Source organism: Ahaetulla prasina, chromosome 4 (assembly GCF_028640845.1).
Source record: "Ahaetulla prasina isolate Xishuangbanna chromosome 4, ASM2864084v1, whole genome shotgun sequence".
Classification (NCBI taxonomy): domain Eukaryota; kingdom Metazoa; phylum Chordata; class Lepidosauria; order Squamata; family Colubridae; genus Ahaetulla; species Ahaetulla prasina.
The window spans coordinates 89263290-89288705 of NC_080542.1; the positions used below are offsets into that span (position 1 = coordinate 89263290).

General features: G+C 40.0%; 2 protein-coding genes across 2 annotated transcripts in view; one reads left to right on the forward strand and one right to left on the reverse strand.

Annotated features, from left to right (window-relative positions):
• Positions 1-9547, forward strand: part of CAPN7 (calpain 7) — a 111661-nt gene extending 102114 nt beyond the window's left edge. Inside the window, exon 21 of the mRNA XM_058180018.1 lies at positions 7599-9547. Within this exon, the coding sequence (XP_058036001.1) occupies positions 7599-7680 (82 nt within the window). The 3' untranslated portion in view covers positions 7681-9547. The remainder of the gene's footprint in view (positions 1-7598) is intronic.
• SH3BP5 (SH3 domain binding protein 5) overlaps positions 1-24435 on the reverse strand; it is a 60340-nt gene extending 35905 nt beyond the window's left edge. The window contains exon 1 of the mRNA XM_058180021.1: positions 24153-24435. Coding sequence (XP_058036004.1) covers positions 24153-24242 — 90 coding nt within the window. The 5' untranslated portion in view covers positions 24243-24435. The remainder of the gene's footprint in view (positions 1-24152) is intronic.
• Between the last annotated feature and the right edge of the window lie 981 nt (positions 24436-25416).

The following is a 25416-nucleotide window of genomic DNA, read 5'->3' on the forward strand; positions in this document are numbered from 1 at the left end:
TGACTCTGTGGTCTCTTCTCAAACTCCCAAAAGCTTTAACCAAAAACTGTCTACCATTGATCTCACCCCATTCCTAAGAGGACTATAAGAGGCGTGCATAAGAGCACAAAAGTGCCTACCGTTCCTGTCCTAATGTTTCCTTTCATTATATCAAATAGAATAGAATAGAATAGAATAGAATAGAATAGAATAGAATAGAATAGAATAGAATAGAATAGAATAGAATTTTATTGGCCAAGTGTGATTGGACACACAAGGAATTTGTCTTGGTGCATATGCTCTCAGTGTACATAAAAGAAAAGATACGTTCATCAAGGTACAACATTTACAACACAATTGATGGTCAATATATCAATATAAATCATAAGGATTGCCAGCAACAAGTTATAGTCATACAGTCATAAGTGGAAAGAGATTGGTGATGGGAACTATGAGACAATTAATAGTAGTGCAGATTCAGTAAATAGTTTGACAGTGTTGATGGAATTATTTGTTTAGCAGAGTGATGGCCTTCGGGAAAAAACTGTTCTTGTGTCTAGTTGTTCTGGTGTGCAGAGCTCTATAGCGTCGTTTTGAGGGTAGGAGTTGAAACAGTTTATGTCCAGGATGCGAGGGGTCTGTAAATATTTTCACAGCCCTCTTTTTGATTCGTGCAGTATACAGGTCCTCAATGGAAGGCAGGTTGGTAGCAATTATTTTTTCTGCAGTTCTAATTATCCTCTGAAGTCTGTGTCTTTCTTGTTGGGTTGCAGAACCGAACCAGACAGTTATAGAGGTGCAAATGACAGACTCAATAATTCCTCTGTAGAACTGAATCAGCAGCTCCATGGGCAGTTTGAGCTTACTTCTTTGTTGTCCTTTTTTAATGATGTTTTTGATGTTAGCTGTCCATTTTAGATCTTGCGATATGATAGAACCTAGAGATTTGAAGGTTTCTACTGTTGATACTGTGTTGTCTAGTATTGTGAGAGGTGGAAGTATGGAAGGGTTTCTCCTAAAGTCTACCACCATTTCTACGGTTTTGAGTGTGTTCAGTTCCAGATTGTTTAATTAATACAAATTAATACAATTATTACATACTTTTGCTCATATATATGCTTATATGATATTTTGCTGATTTATGCTGTTGTGACAAAAAAAAAGCCTGTACAATATGAAGGAAGGAAAAATAGGGCAAGAAGAAGTCTGAGAGATTTGTAACTGGTTGGGGTTGATGAGATCCTAGAAAGAGAGAAGTGAGAATCCCAAAGGTACTTTTTCAAGAGGCAACTGGACTTTCTGGTTTTCTTTGAAGATGTTTCACTTCTCATCCAAGAAGCTTCTTCAACTTCTTTAGAGAAGTGAGAAGTTTAACAAGCAAAAGAGACTATAAAAAAGTGGTATATGGATTTAATGGAAGCAAGGATGATTTGCAAGGGGACAGAAAAATATTGAAAGCTATTTTAAATAGTTTGGCATAGACTAAACTTTATACTGCATGCTTCTATTATGCTTTTAATTTTTGTGCCTTATCCTTATTCCTTCTTTCATTCTGTAATATTATTGCTTACTCTGGAAGGAAATCATGATGGGTATTTGTGTCTGTATATGCTTTGTTAATAGCTTGAAAGAGGTGGGTTTCCTCAAAGCAAGTACCCAGTTTTTCTGTTTCACATGAATTGATTAGGATTTCACACGTCAGCTTTTGATAATGGGAAAACAGCAATCAGGAACTGAGATGTACAATCAGGGTGGCTGTGTGAAAAGCATTTAGCACAGACACTTAAAGTGTTTCACATTTGGCTATTTTATTTGGGCTCTATACCCTATAACTCTGTCATGTGCACATTTAATGCTAAGTAATAGCTAAACAGGTTTCCTCTGCTTGTTTGAATGATTGTTTCAGCTCATCCGGCACCTTGCAAGTCTGGATCATATGTAGGAGTTTATTTATTTATTTATTTATTTAATCATATTTTTATACCGCCCTATCTCCCAAGGGACTCAGGGCGGTTTACAGCCAAGTAAAATATACACATAAATAAATACAAGTTAAAACCCCAATTTAAAAAACTTATTAAATACGGCTGAATATTAAAACCCCAATAAAATAGTAAAACCCCATTAAAACCAAATTTAAAATTTAAAATTCTAGTCCAGTCCTGTGCAGATAAAAAGATGTGTCTTAAGCTCGCGGCGAAAGGTTCGAAGGTCAGGAAGTTGGCGAAGTCCTGGGGGAAGTTCGTTCCAGAGGGTGGGAGACCCCACAGAAAAGGCCCTTCCCCTGGGCGTCGCCAGCTGGCACTGCCTGGCTGATGGCACCCTGAGGAGTCCCTCCCTGTGAGAGCGTACGGGTTGATGGGAGGCAATCGGTGGCAGTAGACAGTCCCGTAAGTAAAACATGAACCTTGGTTTAGCAACTATGGTAGCAAAGTTCAAATAATATACTAACTCCCAAGGTAAGTAAATCACATTACACCTCAGCCCTATGCATGAACTTAGCAATATGTGACAATGTAAAAATGTATGTCTAGCTTTCAGGCGACCTTGCTAAAAGAAATGGCAATAACAATAAATAATAAAAAATCCTGAGGAATTGAATTTTCAGTCTTTATTAAGAACCATGGAGAATTCCAAGTAGAGAAGGCTGCTGAAACTAGCATAGACTTCAGTATTTGTGAGACACAGTAAGATGTTGCCATGGGATCCCTTTCAGAACTTTTGACAAATATTTATTTGGCTTGAACAACCAAAGAAAAATAAATTTCCCAGCTGGAAATTTCAGGACATCAAAAACATCTGAGTCCTTTAACACTGAGTTAGTCTCTTTAAATTCAACTAATTTGAAAGTACCATCTACCTAATTCATTCATATACAAACTTGTGAATAACAGAGAATATTTTAAAGTGGAATTTAATTGTCAGAAGTATTTGCAGCCTGAAATAGGGGCCGGAATAGCTCAGGCTGTAAGGAGCCTGTTATTAGAACACAATAGCCTGCAATTACTGCAGATTCAAGCCCGGCCCAAGGTTGACTCAGCCTTCCATCCTTTATAAGGTAGGTAAAATGAGGACCCAGATTGTTGGGGGGGCAATAAGTTGACTTTGTAAATATACAAATAGAATGAGACTATTGCCTTATACACTGTAAGCCGCCCTGAGTCTTCGGAGAAGGGCGGGATATAAATGTAAATAAAAATAAAAAATAAACAAATAAACAAAAACAGAATTAGAAGGCTGATGGTGATTTAAAAAAAAGCACAGTTGTGATATAGAACAGAAGAAAGTATCCATTGTCCATTGATGCAGAACAGCTGATCAAATGCAGAGAGGACAGAGGAATAGCAAAGAATAGCTGTAAACAATGGCAGAATGACTCCAGAGCACTGAACTGATTAATGTGGTTCTTTATCCAGAGCAGGGGTCTCCAACCTTGGTCCCTTTAAGACTTGTGGACTTCAACTCCAGAGTTCCTCAGCCAGCTTTGCTTCATTCATTTTACTACCACTTTTAAGGATGTGATTTAAAAGCTATAATGTTATTATTATACTGCAATAGAATACAATGCAGTATTCTTTTGCTTATCTGATTTGGTTAAGGAATAGAAAAACAAATTACAGACTGGCTTGGCTGCTGTTTATATAATGACATTTGGGAAATACAAATGTGACCAAAATAGAGCTAAAAATCCCAGACATTGAGCAAAGTGGTCATTAAGCGAGATGCTGACAAGGCTGCTTTGCTTATTGACTCTAATTCTGGAACTCCAGTGCTGGTTGTTAATCTCCTGGTAGTTAAGAGGGCAGAATGTCTGGTAAAGAGCATGAACTGCCTGTCAGAGAAAGACCCTGGGAGAATCCATGGGGAAGAGGATTCTTGTTGGGCTGCAAGAATAGAGCTAAAATCTTTAGGATTTTAACTCTCTTCTTGCAGTTGAAGGAGGAGAGGAAAAATCTTTCATTGGGTTAAAAATCTCAGGTTGGGGGGGGGGAAACAGAGAAACAGAACTGAGATTCCCTCAACAGACAACTTTCAGCCAGCTCCTAAAGACTACAGCAAGCCCTCTCAGTAGGCAGCAGCAGCTTGCAACTTTCTCTTCCAGCCTCCCCACTGACTTTCTGGAGAAGTCCTCAGAGAATATTATGGTATTCTGTAATGGTGATTACAGGACGGTGAGGTGCTTGGCAACTGGTGAGGTGCTTGGCAACTGGTCGTAAGTGCAAACATGCTTTCAAGCACCCATATTATGATCATGGGACATGGGGAGTGGCACAACACTTTATGACAGCTGGAAATGTTTTAGGGACTCTTTCTGAAGCTTAAACAACCAGTGATAAATCAAGGACTATCTGTCAGCCTATGATGCTTGTTTGCTATCTGCTGCCACAGTAACCGGGAGGGGAAGGTTGGCATTTAGGTGGGGGTTGTGAGCTGGAGAGAGATGCCTTATGTGAACAAATAGAGAGGATTGCTCCTATGTTTTACTGTGCAGACACTACCTGTACATTAAAAATTTAGTACTTTGATTTCTTAAATCAGTGGAAGCAATATTTGGTAAATAAAATTGTTCTTCTTAATGAATTTCTAAAATTGGATACCAGTACAAAATTGGGTTAGAATGGACCTACTGATTTAGTATGATTTGATAAGATCAACTTTAATAATGGCTACTTCATTTCAAAACACAATGTTGCTCATTAAGGGATTCATACATTATTAACTAGATATCAACAAGGATATCTGAGCAAAATTATCTAGGCTTTGATGCTAATCAGGGTTGAGCCTGGCTAATATTTCAAAGAAAACCATCCTATCAGAGATTACAAATTGAAAAAACATCCTGGAAATAGTTAATGGCAGATATTGACAATAATATAATCAGAAAAGCTGTATTGCTTGCATTCACAGTTTCCAGAGCTTAAGCTTGACTTCAGCTTTTCTTCTTATATCAATCACCATTCAAAGTGGTTGGAAGTTCTAGAAGCTAAAGTGCAACATATTCAAGGCAGTGAAGGCTAATGTGGGCTATTAAGTTTGTTTTGTCTTTTCTCATCTTGTCACAGACAAGGAATATTCTAGAAATAGTTCTATCTCACTTTGGACATTTTCTCTTAATTTTGTTTCACCTGCATACTTCCTGCATTGCTTTTCCACCTGCCTCACAATGTAAAAAATATCTCTTTATTTTGTTTTTGTATTTAGGTGCATATGTGTGTAGATGTCAAATCAGTCTTGTGTGCAATGAGTTGTTTTATACTTATGATGCTGTAACACAAACATTAAATATTTTAATATAATAAAATAATAATAATAAAAGAAAACAGCTGTGGGGATATTCACAAAAAATAATGTAAATGCAGTATGTGCAGATACATGTAGCCTATTCAACCTGTTCCTCCTTATATTAATATAAGAATGTAGCACTTGGTAAACTGCAGAAGCTTGACTTATTTGTTTTTTACAAGCTTTGGTTTATAAGTCATAGACAAGCTCTGATATAATTCAGGTCTCTAAAAAATGGGAGAAATCGGATCATCAAATATAGACTTTTTGTGATTAATTAAACAGCTAGAGCTACTGAGAAGAGTAAAGAATAAGGGATAGCCTGACAGAACTCTCTGAGACAAATCAGGACTGAAAACAAACAATCAAGGAATAAATTTTTCTCATTTAGTTCTAATTATTGTACTGAAATTTATTATAAAAGAGCTAAAGTGATAGCATAAAAATACAGAGAGTGCTTTTGCTTTCAGATATGATGCTGTATTCTCAATGTCACAAGTGCAGCTAGAATGTTGGGGATGGTTTCACAAAATGGCTGACATGGGGGGGGGTTGTCTGTTAATAAAATGGCTACCAAGGGTTTGAGCCAGTCATGCACAAACTATTTCCAGGTTATGAGGAGAATATACTATCTGCTTTGCGTTCCACCACAGAGGAACACATATACGCACTAAAAATGAATTTATTTCCAGATACATTGGATTGTAGCCATTTTTTTTTCTAAAATTGTCCATGCAATTCTAGAGACATCACTGTAAATAAAAATTATACAAAGTGTTGCATCTTTCAGCCATGCCATTGTATAGCAACATGGGAACAGGTCCCATTTGCTGGTCCATCGCACTGAGATGCAGTGTCCATCAGCAAACAGGACTGTCTGGATGGTCAGCACGCTCACCTCTCCTCTCTTCTCCTCTTCCCTGCTCTGCTCTCTTACCAGCTCTCTCTCACTCTTTCTCAATCTCTCTCATTCTTTGTTCTCTGCCAATTGTTGTGCTGCCCTCGGTCTGCTGCTTTCAGATCCACAGCTGATTTTCCTCCCTGCTCCGCAGCAGGTCCCACTCACTCATGGCTCGCCTCTTTATTCTCCACTGGTTTGTTTTGCTGCCCACAGTTGGTTTGCTTCTCAGCTCACCTCACTTCAATTGGCCTCCATTCTCTTGGGTAGGCCTCTCAGGTGCAGCTGGGCTTCTCTCTCTCTCTCTCTCTCTTAATTTCTCCAGTCTTCCCTCTAGTCTTTTTTCTTTTTCTATGACTTTATCTTTCCCTCTCCATCTATCCTCCTACCATTTTATCTTAGTTTAATAGCAACTGTTTTCCCCACAATGTAACAATGCTTCTTCCATTGCCCCCATCTTGGAACCTTCCTTCATAAAATCTTGTTTTTTTCTGTTCTTTGACATCAGCAGCCAACTTGCTTCTTGGCCTCTGATATAACCCTCACATTTGTCATGTGTCATGTGGATACACTTGGCTTTCTGCCTCTGTGACCTGTTTCACACATCTTCTATTGATTGGGCATCACAGGGCCACTGTGATACTTGCATTGGTTCATCAATGAACTTTTTTATTTCTGCTGTAGTCAATTTGCACATCAAAGATGGCTCACATATACCTTCAGACCATTCAATCACCTCCAGCAGAATGGATGCTCTGATGTTTGATTAAAGGCGTTTTTCTTGCACATCAGCACTCCTCTCTTGAAAGTCATCTGAACACACTAAAAGGCTACCATGCTGAGTGTGAATGGTTGGCAAAATAGTATCTACTACAGCCTTCTTTTGCAGTCTGACTTGCTGCAGCTGGAACAACACATGATGTGGGCCTTCAATCCATGAATGTTCTGTTTTGATATTGATCCAGCAAGGATAGTATACACCAATTATGTATCCCACTATCATTCTTAAGTTTTGCCTTTAAAACCATGTTTTGAATCCCATACTCAACAAAACCTATTTGCAATTGTCACTCAGCATGAATGGCTTTCAAGAAGAGCCAGATCTGTGGGAAGTTTTCCTGTCCTTATTGCCCGTGTAATCCTATATCCATACACTCGATCAGTAGAGAGATCCTTTAAAATGCTGTCACTCAGTGAAATGAGAGGCTCACAAACTGAAACTCTGGTGAATGAAGGATCAATGTCAAGTTCTGTTGCAGTGTCTAGCATGTTGCCCATTTGTTGTTAGGCAAGGGAACGTGGTGGCTCAGGGGCTAGGATGTTGAGCTTGTCAATCGAAAGGTCGGCAGCTCAGCGGTTCGAACCCCTAGTGCTGCTGTGTAACGGGGTGCCAGTTACCGGGCCAAATCTTCATTGTAATGGGACCCTATTTTTATAGGGTCGAGCTGGAGGACAGACAGAACTGGCGGTACTCCATCGATCAACTCCGAGGGCAACTTGCAGGTTGCGGCTCGTCCTGAACTAGGTATGGCGGCGGAGTGTGAGAACGATTCCAACGTAGCAAACATACCCAGCGCTTCTTCTCGCTCATCGATCCTGGTGCCCAACTCACCTGGGGAAATTGGTCTTCTCCCAATGGTAGAGTCTTCAGGCAGGATGGAGCAACAGCCGCTGGTAGTTCCCAAGGTTCCTGGACAGCCAGCATCACCACCTTCTTGTGTCGTAAATGCTCCTGAACTACATCGCTCCTGGAGAAGTCGCAGGCGTCCAGCATATTTGAAAGATTATACTTGCGCCATCCAAGGGGGGAGGAGTGTTGCGTCTTTCAGCCACACCATCACATAGTTAATGTGGGAACGGCTCCCATTGGCTAAAGCATGACAGCTCTGCCAGTGGGAGAAATGGATGCATGCTATTAGATTACCTTTTGACAGCTGCTATATAAATAACGTGGGACGCGGTGGCTCAGGGGCTAGGATGTTGAGCTTGTCAATCGAAAGGTCGGCAGCTCAGCAGTTCGAATCCCTAGTGCTGCCGTGTAATGGGGTGAGCTCCCGTTACTTGTCCCAGCTTCTGCCAACCTAGCAGTTTGAAAAGCACATAAAAATGCAAGTAGAAAAAATAGGGACCACCTTTGGTGGGAAGGTAACAGCGTTCCGTGCGCCCTTGGCATTGAGTCATGCCGGCCACATGACCACGGAGACGTCTTCGGACAGCGCTGGCTCTTCAGCTTTGAAACAGAGATGAGCACCGCCCCCTAGAATCGGCAACGACTAACACGTATGTGTGAGGGGAACCTTTATCTTTACCTTTATATAAATAGCAGCTTGCCTGAATGTTGTTGTTGCCAGTTCCTGCATTCTTGTTAGCATGTTAGCTGTTACCATTAATAAAGAAATTAGCCTTCAGTTGTCTGTACCTCAGATAATAGCCACCCTCGTTCTCCCGAACAGAACACAAAGCATTTTTTTAAGTATACCAGCTTTGTAACTAATTATTTAATTTAAAAAATGATGTACAAGAAGTCAGAAGAGACAGAAAACTCAGCAAGCATCATGTTCCATTCTAAAGCCTGAAACAGAATAGAATATTATTTCTATGTTATTTTGAGCCAATACTTCTACACTTGGGATTTTCAGAAATCTGTTTCACCTATGCATGTGAATGCAGTCTATATGTCCCAGTGTTTAGGTTTTAATGTATAGCAATTTGAAATAGAAATTTTGACTTTATATTGAATATTTGAATGTTTAATGCTGGATATAATGCAGTTTTATAGAATGCCCTAGAGCAAAGTATCTCAATCAGCTCCTTTATAGTGCAAGCAGTTCCTGCATTCTGAATTGTTAATATGATAATACAACTATCTTCTTATATGATAAAGATTGAAAATAGAATAAAATTCAGTCCCAGACTCATCTGCAGTAAGTAGTTATTTTCTAATCTAGCTTCCTGGAGACGTAATATTCTCTCTATAACCTGTATGAATGGAAACCTGTCATTACTATAATTTCAGGTAAACCAGTATGCATATATTTCAACATTAAATAGTAAATGCATATGTATTGTTTATTACTAAAACTTGAATATCGTCCTATCATTCCAAGCAGCTTACATTGACTGATACAACTTCCCCACACATACATATACTGCATTCAGTTAATCAATGCATCCATAAGGAATCAATTGCCCTGCATTTAAATAAAGCATCTTTCTTTTATAACCAAAGGAAAACATTCTTATAATTAGAATATTCTTCAGTTCCCCAAAACTTTGCAAAAAAGCAATGTTGAAACACATTTTGAAACAATATGTGTAGGATATGGTCACAGCTGTGGATATTAATTAGCCCAAGAGAAGAACCATAACATAGATATAGTTGCCTGTTAATAATATATCTTAAACAGATGCACTGATTATACTGTTTCTTGTACATGATTTTACATCTTTTCTTGGGGGGTTTTGTTTGGAAATCAGCACTGATATGTGGATAGATTCTGGGTTTTGGTATATAATTATATCTATTCAAAATGAAAAAAAGAATACTTTTTCCTCTGGGCATATTGGACTATATTTGTGAGAGTTGAAAGAAGTAGGTGGCAGTTTTTATTGCCCGATAAGTTTTTTAATTTTTTTTCTTTTTTTTTAAATAAACCTTAAATACAAAATTAAATAATTATTTATTTCTTTAATCATATTAGTCATAGATTGAAGTCTTTAATTTCACAAAAAATTCTTTTTAAAAAAAAAGCAGAACTAAACTCTCCTCATATTATTGCAGATCCAAGGATTTGCAGGTGTGTGTGTTTTGTCATGATGCGCTCACCTATTTTTTCCAGGAGCTTAAGTTACAAAAATGGATGGCACCCATAAACACAGTTACTCAAGTGACAAAGAAATAGATAGACTTTGGACAGGTTAGAGATGTTTGCTTTATTGCTAAATGCATTAAATACTCAGCATTCAATACTATCATTCCAGATATTCTTCTAACTAAATCAGCTGTACCTAACCAACTTGTAAATGGATCATAAGCTTCTTAACAAACAGGAAGCAGCAGGTGAAGCTAGGCAAAATCACTTCAGATATCTGTGCTCTCTCCACTTCTCTTCTCTCTATATATATCAATGACTGAATCTCAAAAGATCCCTCTGTTAAACTACTGAAGTTTGCAGATGATAGAACAGTGATTCGTCTCATTCGAGACAATGGCAAATCTGCATACGAATGGGAGGTTGAACAACTAGCCTTGTGGTACAACTGGAACAATCTTAAACTAAACACACTCAAAACCATAGAAATTGTGGTAGATTTTAGGAGAAACCCTCCTATACTATCACCTCTTACAATAATAGACAACACAGTACCAACACTAGAGATCCTCAAGTTTCTAGATTCTATCATATCTCAAGACTTAAAATGGACACCTAATATCAAAAACATCACCAAAAAAACACAGCAAAGAATGTTCTTTCTGCGCCAACTCAGAAAGCTCAGACTGCCCAAGGAGCTGTTGATTCAGTTCAACAGAGGAATTATTGAGTCTGTCATCTGTACCTCTATAACTGTCTGCAGGGGTGTGATTCATCTGGCTCGGACCAGTTCAGGTGAATCGTTAGTTGCTGGCTGGCTGGCCCCACCCAGCCCTGCCCATAAGGCCAATAAACTTCTACTTATTGGCCTCGCATGCCTTGGCTGGTGCCTTAGAATCACACTACGGCATAGCTACAATTACTCATTGGCTCCCTTGACTCAACCTTCACCCCCTCCCCACATACCCAGCCTACCTGCCTGCTTTTGCTGTGCCCTATGAGGTGGCGGCCTCCCGCTCATCTGGGCCTTCTCCCAAACACCTGCCTCAGGCTGCTCCTGACCACTCCAGCAGCAGAACAGGTAAGCACAGCCAGGTGCCCCCTCGGGAAAGCGGGGCTGCGAAGGGTGGTCGACCTGTGCCCACCTGGCCACCAGCTACAGCCTACCCCCATCTGATCACCTCACCCTGCAGGCTGCAGCCGGCCCAGTAGGCCTGCATCCACCTCCTGCCAGGGCAGCAGCAGTCTATCCTGGCGGGTCATCCTTTGCAGCCTGGCCCCCTGCTGGCAAAATATGGTTCAGGTGCAGCTCCTCCACCATGCACCATCCAGCAAGGCCAATTTCAGGCAAGCCCGGCAGCTGGTCTGTCATTCCATGGCAGGCAGGAAGGTGGCGGCCCAGCTGTGGCTTCCCGGTTTCCTCTCTGGTGCACCATGACTTTCTGGCTGGCTGAACTTGGGCGCTGCTCTAGGCAAGGAACTTCTCCATGGGCAAAGAAAGTTGAATGTGGTGGGGGCAGCCCTTGGTCTAGAGCCTTTGGCCACTGCTGCTTTCCCACTTTGTCCCTTGTAGCGTGGTACCCACCCACCACAACCCACCATGCTGGTTCCGGGTTGGAGTGGCACACACCCAGCTGGAAGTTGTGGGAGCCCCAGGAAGCCAGGCTGGGGTGGCAGGGTAATGGGCGCAGGATGAGGAAGCATCATGCAGTTGCTAACATGGCTTTTCCCCCGGATGAGCGAAGGCCCACGCACATGTGTGAAGGAGAAGCACCTTGGAGGATGACGAAAGGGAAGGGGGCTCCCTGGGAGAGTGCTTACAATCAAGAGGATGCTAATGTCAGGTGGTACTGCAAGCCTGCACCCCCTCCCCACCCTCTCCTATCCTGAGCCTTAGGATCGATGGTTTGCAGCAGACATCCTCACGCATAAAGGAAGAGAAGGTTGCAGGATCGCAGTTCCTTTCCAATGGCTGAAGCCTTCAGCGCCATCCTAAAAGTCGACTAGCTTCAGAAAGTTCCCAACCAAGTTTGTCTCAAAGTACAGATAGCTGGGTTTATGCAACCCGCTTAATTAACCTGCTTACCTAATAAACTCCTTTTCTGGCCTGGCTCCCTAAGCCACAAAAAAATGAAAAATAAAAAATAAATGTTACAAGTAGCCAGATTTAGCAGGGAGAGTGAATATTACAACTTGATCTTTCAGATGCAGGTAGTCCTTGATTTAAGACAATTGATCCCCATTTCTATTGCTAAGCAAGATGGCTGTTAAATGAGTTTTGCTCCATTTTACGATCTTTCTTGCCACAGTGGTTAAGTCAACCACTGCAGTTCTTAGTAACACCATTGTTAATCTGTGAATCTGGCTTCCCCATTGACTTTGCTTGTCAGATGGTTGCAAAAGTGTATCACATGACTCTGGGAACTGCAACTATCATAAATAAGAACCTGTTGCCAAGCATGAGAATTTTTATCACATGACTATGGGGACACTACAATGGTGGTAAGTGTGAAAAACAAGTATAAGTTTCCTTTGACCCTTTGGGGGATTGCAAAAGATCCAGAGGGGGAATCCTCGTAGGGGGAACAGGGATTGTGCCCACTGTTATTTGGAAAGTCGCTGTCTCACATGTACAGTTAGTCCTCAACTTACAACCACAATCGAGTCAAAACTGAAACTTTTTTTATTTGTTTGCAGTAGCCCTTAACAGAATGAAAAGGCAACAGAATTTGACAGATTTTTTTCAGTAAGAAACCAAGATTGGAACCAGTTGTATCAGAATTGGCCTTGGAGGAAACAACACAGTCTGAAGCAAAATCACTCCAACTTGGAGAAAGCAGCACATCAATTGAAATAGTTCCAAAATTGAAAATAGTCTTCCTGAATGCTGGACAGTGCTACAATGCAACAATTTTAAAGAAAAATATGATGGACTGTTCTAACAAACAGTTAGGTTGCGAGTATTGCACAAAACATGACAACATGAAAGAGAAAGGGGTTCATCTGTCAGAAGAATGGAAATATTTTCAGATTGAAGCATCAGGGAAAAACAAAGAGATACAACAAGTTTCTCTAAGGAAAAAAATGAAAAAACATTTTTCATCAAAAGCTCATAACATTTGAAAAGAAACCCTAAAACAATGTGAGCTGGATTCTATGACAAAAGCAATAGATAAGATGACTGAAAAATATTTATCTACTACTTGTAGAGTATTTAATACAGTTTACAGTCTGGCACAAAGATGTAAACCATTTTCAGACATAGAAGATGAGATAGAATTGCAAATTAAAAATGGATTAGATATGGGAATAGGATTACATTCACATAAAACTGCAGTGAAAATAGTAGATTTCATTGCAAAAGAAATTAGAAAGAGGCAGTGGCACTGGCAAAGAGGCAGTGCCTCCAACGTGGATCTTGGGCAGCACAGCTTCATGGCATTTCCAGGCAGGCAGGCAGGCAGGTGCAGGGAAGCGACTAGCCAGAAGTAGCCACCCACTGTGTTTTGGGTTCCATGTTGGCTTTCCAGGCCCAAAACGGGTGGGTCACATGCGTGGGGCATCTGCATATGCACAGCCCGGGGCGCATGCACAGGGTGAGTGTGGGGGGATTATGCATGCATGCATGAGGGGGCACATTGCATTATGAGTGCCACCACATGCACACACTATCGTGTGCACACACCGTCTTTCAGCACACAACAACAAAAAAGTTAGCCATCACTGGTGTATATTACAAAAAAATTGATGGATTAATTATTTCAGAAACATTCAAAAGTATAAAATTTGTAGAAAACTGTCGATTTGTTGGACTTCCTTAGGAAAGACTTCTGGAAAGTATTATAACAAATTTGAATAAAAAACTAATGGATTGTGAATATTTAAAAACAGGTAGCCAATTTCAAGACAGGAACAAACTACAATTTCTCAATTTTCTGAAGCCAGATTACTGGAATATTAGACAATTAGTAGTTCCATGGAAAGCAGCTGAAGAACAATTGCTTGAATTTAGTGACATTTTTAATTATAAAATTAATATTAATGATTATAGGGATTTTGTAGAAATTTTTTTAAAAGATTCCAATAAATATGCAATTCCTGACAGTATTCAAAAAGTTAAAAATGTTGTCAGAACAACTGCTGTAAGTTCAGCAGAAGCAGAAAGGGGTTTTTCAAAAATGAACCTCATATATTCCAAGAAGAGAAATCGCCTGTCCATTTCCAATATAGCAAACATAATGACTATTAATTTAATTGGCCTACCTCTAAAGGACTGGGACCCTATTCCTATAGTCAAAAAATGGTTACAAGTGAATCACACAGCTGATGATGCTCGAATAAAACTGAAGAAAAGTGAAAGTGAGGAAGACATAATCAAGCAGCAATCTGAAGATGCCTAACGTAATTTTTAATTTTTGCCAGCTATTATTTAATAATTTTTCATTCATATTGTAAAACTCTTGTGTAGTTTTGTATAAATAGCTTTTATTCATATTGTAAAACTTGTATAGTGTTGTATAGTTTTTCATTCATATTGTAAAACTCTTGTAACAAAATCTACTCCTTTTGTGTACCTCTTATTCTTATTTAAGTATTAAATGCATAAAATAAATCTAACTTTTGGTATATCTTTTTTTATACTTAAAACAGTAATTACGGCAAAGAAATGATGTTGAGTTGGCCATGCCCACCCAGTCACATGCCCACCTAGCCACACCCACAGGACCTGTTGCTAAATTATTTCAATCCTACCACTGACCTACTAGTTTGGTTCTGCAACCAAACAAGACAGACACAGACTTCAGAGGATAATTAGAACTGCAGAAATAATAATTGCTACCAACCTGCCTTCCATTGAGGGCTGAGAAAGTATCTACAGACCACTCACATCCTGGAATGGATGTCCATCCTTTGAACTGTTTCAATGTCTACCCTCAAAACAACGTTATAGGGCACTGCACATCAGAACAACTAGACACAAGGACAGTTTTTTCCCAAACTTTGGACCCGTGTCCCTCCTGGTTGGTACTGGCCACACAGGAGGTTACATGAGGCTGGCTTCAGGGAATTGTCAACGCTTCTTTGACGGAGGGTGTCTTCCCTACTGCCTTGAAAGAGGCAGTGGTGAGGCCCCTCCTCAAGAAGCCCTCCCTGGACCCAGCTGTTTTACTGAACTATCATCCCATCTCCAACTTGCGTTTTACGGCGAAGGTTGTTGAGAGTGTGGTGGCACGACAGCTCCCCCAGTACCCGGATGAAACTGTCTATCTTGACCCGTTCCAGTCCGGCTTCCGGTCTGGGTACAGCACGAAGACGGCATTGGTCACGTTGGTTGATGATCTCTGGAGGGCTCGGGACAGGGGTTGTTCCTCTGCCCTGATCCTATTAGATCTCTCAGCGGCTTTTGATACCATCGACCAGGGGGGCTTAGGAGTGGAGGCACTGCTTTGCGGTGGTTCTCCTCCTATCTTTCTGACCTGTCACAGATGGTGTTGGCAGGAGGGCAGAGATCGGCTATGAGGCGCCTCATGTGTGGGGTGCCACAGGGGTCAGTTCTCTTGCCTCTTCTGTTCAACATCTACATGAAGCCGCTAGGTGAGATCATCCGTGGTTTTGGGGTGCAATGTCATCTGTACGCTGATGATACTCAGCTGTACATTTCTACCCCTAATCACCCCAACGAGGCCGTTGAAGTGATGTCCCAGTGTCTGGAGGCCGTGCGGGTCTGGATGGGGAAGAACAGGCTTTGACTCAACCCTTCCAAGACTGAGTGGCTGTGGATGCCGGCACCCCGGTACAGCCAGCTGATTCCATCACTGACTGTTGGGGGCGAGTTATTGGCCCCTATGGAGAGGGTCCGCAACTTAGGCATCCTCCTGGATGTAAGGCTGTCCTTAAATGATCATATGACGGCCGTCGCCAGAGGAGCTTTTTATCAGGTTTGCCTGATACACCAGTTGCGTCCCTTTCTAGACCGGGATTCCCTATGCACGGTCACTCATGCTCTCATCACTTCCCGCCTGGTCTACTGTAATGCTCTCTACATGGGGCTCCCCTTGAAGAGCACCCGGAGGCTCCAACTGGTCCAGAATGTGGCTGCGCAGGTAATTGAGGGAGCAACTCGAGGCTCCCATGTAACACCTCTCCTGTGCAAGCTGCACTGGCTTCCGGTGGTCTTCCGGGTGCAATTCAAGGTGTTGGTTACCACCTTTAAAGCGCTCCATGGCATAGGACTGGGGTATTTACGGGATCGCCTGCTGCCACCAATAGCCTCCCATCGACCTGTGCATTCCCATAGGGAGGGTCTCCTCAGGGTGCCATCAGTCAGACAATGTCGACTGGCGACCCCCAGGTAGAGGGCCTTCTCCGTGGGAGCTCCTGCCCTCTGGAATGAATTGCCACCGGGGATACGTCAACTCCCTGACCTCCGGACCTTTCGACGCATGTTAAAGACTTTTCTGTTTTATCACACAGGGCTGGCCTAATGTAATTTTAACATGGGTTTTATTATGGTTTTATTATAGTTTTAACTTGCTTTCGGCCTAATTGAATCAGATTTTTAAAATGTTTTTTAATTTTTTGTGAAATTGGTTTTTACCTGGCTGTAAACCGCCCTGAGTCCTTTGGGAGAAGGGTGGTATATAAAATTAAATTAATAAATAAAATAAATAAATAAATAAATGCCATCACTCTGCTTAACAACTAATTCCCACAACACTGTCAAACTATTTACTAAGACTGTATTACTATTATTATTCTCATCCTTTGTATTACCTATCTCCTGTTTATAACCTTGTTACTTGTATCTTTACTATTTATACTGTTTTATTTAGTTTCCTAGTATGATTTGATTGCTTATTCTTGATGAATGTATTTTCATGTACCAAAGACAAATTCCTTGTGTGTTCAATCACTCTTGTCCAATAAAGAATTCTCTTCTCTTCTCTTCTCTTCTAGAAATAATTTTCTTTTTCTGGACAAAATAAATACTTCATATCAGGGGTGAAATCTAAAAATTTTCCCTACCGGTTCTGTGGGCGTGGTTTAATTGGTGGGTGTGGCTTGGTGATCAGGTGACTGAATGGGCATGGTCAATAATAATAAATAATAAAAATAATAAAGTATACAAAACTTGGGAGACACTGGTCTACTTTCTTTAAAAATAGAAGCCCCGGTCTACCAATTGCTTTTTACTGAGGGGCCCCGGTCTACCATTTGCCTTTTATTGTGAGGCACCGGTCTACCTTCTTTAAAAATAGAGGCCCAGGTCTACCAATTGCCTTTTATTGAGAGGCACAGGTCTACCAAATGCCGTTTTTTGACAGGCACCAGTCTACCTTCTTTAAAAATAGAGGCACTGATCTACTAGCTGCCTACAGCACTGATCAGCTGTAGTGCAGCCCTTTGAAGTGCCGCAGCAGTCATTTAAGGCCGTTTGCAGCTATATCACCACCGAGTGCTTCAGGGACAGAGAAGAGGAACAGCGAGGCATGGACAGTGGGGTGGGGGGGGCAGGGATTTTTGCTACTGGTTCTCCGAACTACCTGCCCCCATCACTACTGGATCGTACAATCCAGTCCGAACCGGAAGCATTTCACCCCTGCTTCGTATTTTTAATTTTAGCAATAATGAAAGTCTTGTTTCTCAAAATTGAAATTAAACAGGCTATGACTGCACACCAATTGTTTTCCAATAAAATGACAAAGTCACATTATGCTTCTTTTATCCAAAGAAGTGATGAAAAGCTATATGTGTGGGTATATGATATATGTACATGCACACAAACTATCAAATCAATCACACTTTTATTTTTGTCTAATTTTTTTTTTACTATATCTATGTAGGAATGTATCCTTAAGCTAAGTACTGGGGAGGAGTCCTTTTTCTAAGCAAATATTCACTAAATTATTGTTATTCATTCTTTGGTCTCTGAAATTACCTTCCCTGTATCCCCACATCTTATTTCCGCCTTTCATCTCATATAGCAAAATAACTTTTTATCCTGTTTTACATTCATTCAAAATATTACATATTTTTGCAAAATTTATTGTGATACCTCTGTTATTGTTATTTAACATCCAAACACTTCTATAGCATTTTGTAACATAATTCTTTTTACTCTCACAAGCAATTTCATACTCTCTTTTCTTATATCATCTTTCAATTTATCCTCAGATGAATGTATCATTTACTTTCTCTTCCATGCAGTTTATTTTTTCACAGAAGCTAATCCCTTATTTCACCATTCCCTAGAATGAAACAACTATCTCCCACTATGGATTTCTACATTCATTCATCCATACAAACAATATAAAATTTATGACATACATTTCAGCCCTTTTATTCAGAATTAACCCATCACACCTCTGAATCTAATTCACAACTGAACTTCACAAGAATAGACTATTTTCATTCAAATATATTATATTGTTTCCTTTCTCTTACTCTAAAAGCACCAAACATATTTTTCTTTCTTTCATTTCATTTATCCATTGTGCTCCTTTAGCATTTGCTCTCTTAAATTTGAAATTATAATTCTCTACATATCACAACCTTTAGCAGACGGGCTGATAAACATTTCATTTGGCTACCTATTTTAGTTTCAGTTTATCAACACATTCAGATAATGCTTTATTAAAAGATAGAGAATATGTAAACTAGATTACCAGTGAAGACACATAATAATGGTAGAATAGGTAGAATTACTGGGACATAATAATAACTTGCTATTTCGCTTATGTAAGAATTGCTTTGCTCCTGTAAGAATTAGAATTGCCTCTGCCATTTGCTTCTACCAGTGATCTAACTCCTGTTATCTTCTTTTTCTGTACAACTCAGTCCTGGGGCAGGGTATGTCATGGTTTGGCAGGGTTACATCAGGTAAAAATCTGTGTTGCTAAACACCCTCTGTTGCTAAGCACTCATCCTCTGTTTTTCTTTTTATTTGCATTTATTTGCATGGATTACTAAAATAAAATCGACGGAAGCGAAGGAAGAGAGGTAAACGATCTGGGATCTTAAACAGATTAAGAAATCGCATTAAAACTCCTCTGCTTCAATTTTCCTAACAAATATACGCTCACTTGCAAATAAGATGGATAAAATACTCCTCTTAAACAAATACTATTCTGATTTTCGCAATTCAGCAGTCCTATGCTTCTCTGAAACCTGGTTAAATGAATCAATTGAAGATAGCAGCCTGAACATTCCAGGGTTTCAGATTGAACAATCAGACAGGATTCCAGAAACATCTGGTAAAAACAAAGAAGGAGGCTTATGCCTATATATTAACAGCAACTGGTGTCAAGATTTTAAAATAATTTACAAATTCAAATACAAATACAAATACAAATTCACATCAAATATCTGTATAATTAGCACAGGGGCCCCCCAAGGCTGTGTGCTCTCCCCACTTCTCTTCTCTCTGTATACCAATGACTGCATCTCCAACGATCCATCTGTTAAGCTACTGAAGTTCACAGATGACATAACAGTGATTGGTCTCATTTGAGACAATGACGAATCCGCATATAGACAAGAGGTCGAACGACTAGCCTTGTGGTGCAACTAAAACAATCTGGAACTGAACACACTCAAAACCGTAGAAATGGTGGTAGAATTTAGGAGAAACCCTTCCATACTTCCACCTCTCAAAATACTAGACAACACAGTATCAACAGTAGAAACCTTTAAATTTCTAGGTTCTATCATATCGCAAGATCTAAAATGGACAGCTAACATCAAAAACATCATCAAAAAAGGACAACAAAGAATGTTCTTTCTGCGCCAACTCAGTAAGCTCAAACTGCCCAAGGAGCTGCTGATTCAGTTCTACAGAGGAATTACTGAGTCTGTCATTTGCACCTCTATAACTGTCTGGATCAGTTTTGCAACCCAACGAGAAAGACACAGACTTCAGAGGATAATTAGAACTGCAGAAAAAATAATTGCTACCAACCTGCTTTCCATTGAGGACCTGTATACTGCACGAATCAAGAAGAGGGCCATGAAAATATTTACAGATCCCTCACATCCAGGACATAAACGATTTCAACTCCTACCCTCAAAACGACGCTATAGAGCACTGCACACCAGAACAACTAGACACAAGAACAGTTTTTTCCCGAAGGCCATCACTTACTAAACAAATAATTCCCTCAACACTGTCAAACTATTTACTAAATCTGCACTACTATTAATCTTCTCATCGTTCCCATCACCAATCTCTTTCCATTTATGACTGTATGACTGTAACTTTGTTGCTGGCAATCTTTATGATTTATATTGATATACTGACCATCATTTGTGTTGTAAATGTTGTACCTTGATGAACGTATCTTTTCTTTTATGTACACTGAGAGCATATGCACCAAGACAAATTCCTTGTGTGTCCAATCACACTTGGCCAATAAAAAATTCTATTCTATTCTATTCTATTCTATTCTATTCCATTCTATGAAGGACATCCAGAAAAGCAAATGGCATTGTTATTTTTGGATGCACAGAAAGCGTTTGATAATGTGAACTGGCAATTTATGATGACACAATTGCAAATTACCTATCTAGAATCTCAAATCTGGGCTCTCCAAGCAGAAATTAGGTGCCCAATTCAGCCATTCCACTCTGCTGAGCTGCTGCACCATTAGTCCCCTCTACCCGATAGACAACCATGGGATCTGGCAGGGTGAGAGCTGTGAACCATAAACACAAAGCTTTTGCTGTTACCCAGTATAGCAGATATACTTAGTGTCCCTATTAAGGTCCCTTGCTGACCTTAATAGGGACACTAAAGTGACAGGTCAAGGTATTTGTGATACTGATAACTCAAATAAGCAGGGGATCGCGGTCCGACATGAAGAACTTACTTTGGAAAGGGGAAAGTGTAAATCAGGTATTACACATCAGTCACACAAGAAGAGCACAGTATCCAAAAAGAGAAGCCACCATCTGGTTGATGATTTATTTCTAATGGATGTAAATTTAGGAAAATATATGGAGGTTTTGAAAAAAGTCAGGTGTCTGCCAGGTGCCATTGCCAGCAGAGACAAGAGGCATATTCTTAAGATAGTCAAGAATGCCAGTAAGGACTGTGATGTTGATGCTATTATACATCTTGGCACAAATGATCTGTCCCAAAAGGATGTACTTTCTGCGCAGAATGATTTCCAGAGCTTGGGGTATGAACTTAGTAGTATAGGTTGTAGGTTTATCTTTTCAAAGGTTTTACCAGTATATAAGGAACAAAAAAGGAAAGGTCAGCATGTAGCGGAGTCTAATGTGTGGCTAAAGGAGTAGTATAAAAGGGAAGGCTTTGGTTTTATTAGTCATGATGTCTGCAACTGATCCAATGAAAAATTGTACAAAAGAGATGGATTGCATCCATCAAAGAAAGGGACTGAGTTACTTAGCAATAAATTCACAGATTTTCTAGAGAAACATTTAAACTGAACAGCAGGGACAGAGAATTAATTGATACAGAACATTTCTGTCCCCAGCAATCCAAAATTAATATGGTTATCAGTGCATGTAACATAGATGTCTGTGTGGGTAAGTTTATCAGTCCTGCTGTCAAGCAAAACCAATCAATAGTGAGTGCCATACCATGTGCACTAATCAACTGCAACAGGACTTAAATAGGTCTTATTTTGGGGGTTAGGTTATATTTAGTGCATGAGCCAATAAGGTGATAGGGCTTACTTTTGAGGGAGGTCTATTTTCAGGGAAACATGGTACTTCTCACATTACTTTTTGATTTTAAAAAATCCACAAGAAGTTAAATACAAAATATAAACTTTGTCCATAATTTTAGTTTGTGTACTCTGGATTTAAAGCAAGTGGCAATAAAAGCTTTATAAAACAGACAGACTCAAATAATAAGTTCATTGAGTCCAAACTCCTACCTACACAGGATGTGTACTTCTATAGTATTCCAACAGCTAAGCATGAAATAAAGATAATAAAGATAACATTTTCTTAAGAACCTCATAGTGGATTAAAATAATCTGTTCTATATCTAATAACTCATCACATGGATAGTTTTTTTTCCTATTGTTTAATTAAAAGCATGTAATATGAACAAACATTACAAGCTTCTTCTGTGTGTAACTTCTGAGTTCAGCACAGGCTCCCCTCAGGGCTGCGTCCTGAGCCCCTTCCTGTACTCATTGTATACATATGATTGCATATCCTCGAATCCATCTAATACCATAATAAAGTTTGTAGATGACACAACAGTGTTGGGGCTTTTAACTAGAGGGGACAAATCAGCATACAGGGAAGGAGTCCAGAAAGTATCCATATGGTGTTCATAAAACAATTTACATCTAAATACTAGCAAAACAAAGGAGATGGTGCTAGATTTCCGGAAGCACAGAGAACCTGCCCCATTGTATATCAAGGGGGGGCTGTGTGGAGAGGGTTTCCTCTTTTAAATTCTTGGGAGAGCTCATTAGTCAAGATCTCACCTGGAAAAACAACACGTCCCTGGTGGTTAGTAAGGCTCAACAAAGACTTCATTTCTTTAGAGTCCTGTGGAAAAATCAGGTGGAACAACGGCTGATGACTTCTTTCTATTGTACTATATAGAAAGTGTCCTCATACACTGTATAACAGTATGGTATGTTGGTCTAACAGCTGCGGACAGGAATGATCAATTGATTGATAAAAAAAAGTCATTGATCAAAAATGATCAATGAGAGTGATCAATTCAGCACAAGAAACCATTGGTTGCCCTCTAACACCACTGGATGACATCGCAAGGTCTCACTGTTTCAGCAGAGTAAGGAAGATACTTAGGGATGATTCACACCCTGGTCAGTGTCTCTTTGCGCTTCTACCACTGGGCAGAAGACATTGAAACATAGCCAGCTGGACAAATAGGTTTAAAAACAGCTTCTACCCAGGAACTGTCAGACTCAAACACAATCACAATCCACGCACATATGAAAATTTATGACTAGTCTTTTTTCCCCTGATTAATTGTATAGGGATTATTCTCTATACTATTTATGTTGTTTTGTATTTCTGTTATGAATTGCACCAGAGAAGCTAAACCAATTTTGTTGTATATATGATGTACAATGACAATAAAGGCTATACTATAATTCTTGAAGATGGCTATCATTTAATCATTTCATGTTCATATATTGTTATTATTACTTCACCATATTTATATCAAATACTAGCACTCTTTTTCTTCATAGGACTTGCCTCCAGATTCCTTCCCATATCTATAATAAAAGATTATATAATATATAAACATATATATGGGGAGAAACAAGGTAGTATAAGCATATATATATATAGGGGAAGAAACAATAGGACAGGAACAGTAGGCACATTTGTGCTCTTATGAGAGTCCTCTTAGAAATGTGGTGAGGTCAACAGTGGATAGATTTTTAATAAAACTTTTGGGGTTATGAGAAGAGACCACGAAGTCAGGTAATGCATTCCAAGCATAGATAATTCTGTTACAGAAATCGTGTTTTCTGCAATCTAAACTGGTGCGGTTGACATTAAGTTTAAATCTGTTGGTAGCTCTTGTGTTATTATAGTTGAAACTGAAGTAGTCATTGGCAGGAAGGACATTACAGCTGTTTTGTGTTGTTTTTAGGAATTTAGAAATACAATAATTTTGTTACTACTGTATTTTTCTATATGATTTAACACTTTTATTTTTAATAGTCTATATAGTTTTGGGATAAATGAATTCTATTTATAAGTTTACTTTCCTGTTTTCTAATTTTTATACCTTAAGAAAATGAAGCAACATTAATTGCCACTTGGATTCCTAAGCATGATTTTTTTGGGTAGTGTAAGATTAATAAAGATTATTAATGGAATCCATGGTACTATGCACAGAACGTTTCATCCAATTTCAGTATCAGAGATGATATAGTTGACTTTCTTTTCCTTCATTCACAGATTTAATCCATAAAAATGTTTTCATCAGTTTCTTCTGCAAAAATCTAAATAAATATTTTCCAGCTGAAATAAGTAAAAGAAATATAGCTGGATGATTAGCTAAAACAGCAAAGAAAAGCGTACAACAAGCGTTTACTTTGTATTTACAGACTTGCCCGCGCCCCGATCCTATCACCCCACCCACTTTCCACTGCAATCGCGCTTCTGGGGCCACTCTCCCAAGGATCTTGGGTAGGGCGATCGGAGGCTCCGCTTACTTGAATCCTGGGGTCCACTTCTTCCTCTTCTTCCGGGAGCTGCAACGGGCTCCCTTCCTCCGCCGTGGTCCTCTTAGAGCCAGGATCCATGTTGGCTGAGCGTGATTTGCCGATCAAGAGGAGGAAACTGATCCTACCTCTGCGCTTTGGGGAGCCGAAGGACCGCAGCCAAGCTGCTCCAGCAGTCTAGGTTTCGCTAATAGACGACTGCGCCGCCCTTGCGCGTTGGTCTGACCCTTTTGCTCCTCGGCGCGAGGCTGCGCCAGAAAGTAGGACTCGCTTCTCTGTTAGGGAAAGGGAAGGAGATGCTTCCTTTGTCAATTTTGGCAGGAATGGGAAAAGTGAGAGAGAATATATAACATTCCTTCCTATGTATTCTGTCAGAGAGGCATCAGTCTTTATATTAACCTCCCCAACCTGATCCTTCAAGCCGGGGTGAAATTCACTTACCTTCCCTACCCATTCCCAAATGCATGTGCGCTGTCATCTGCCCATGCGCAAAGCCTTCTGCACATGCACAGAGGCTGAAAATCATTGCAAAAAAGGGACATCATGACACTGATGGGCGGAGTCTCCCGCAGCCGCCGCTACTGGTTCGCCCGAGCTGGATAGAACTGGCTAATTTCACCCCTGCCTTCAAGTTATATTAAATCTGCATTTATTACGAGATCTTGCCAACAGCCTTCTGGCTCTGGTAAAGATGTCTTTTCCTGAAGTCAAACTGTCACACATACACTTTTATTGGCAATGATATGAAACTGATTTGCCACCCTCCTTTTTCCAAGATGATTTTTTTTTTTGTCCATCTTTATATTTCATAGCTGTTTTCCATCCAGGCACCAACCCACTTTTCAAGGTCAGCTGTTACCAGTTAAATGCCGTCACTTGAGATCTGCAGACCAACTTGGGGAAGACCTGAAATACTACAACACATCAGAATTTGAGGACATCCAGAGACTGAACTATCTTCATGATAGGGTCATGGTGACATTTAGAGCAGGAGCTGGTATCATCTACCAACAATGATGAAGTACTGCATTTTAATAGAACTACAGCAAGATCCTGCACATGGATTAAATTACCCCCAAGGCCTTTTCCAATCCCTTCTAATTTGCCCCCAATCTTTTAGGGTCCTTCTAGCCCAGGCGCAGCATCCCTTGGTGGTCTCCTATCTCCTTTTCGACCCAGCTCCCGGTTCGCGTAGTTCCGCCATGCTAAAAGAACCTAACCAAGGGCGTACAACAAGCGTTTACTTTGTATTTAC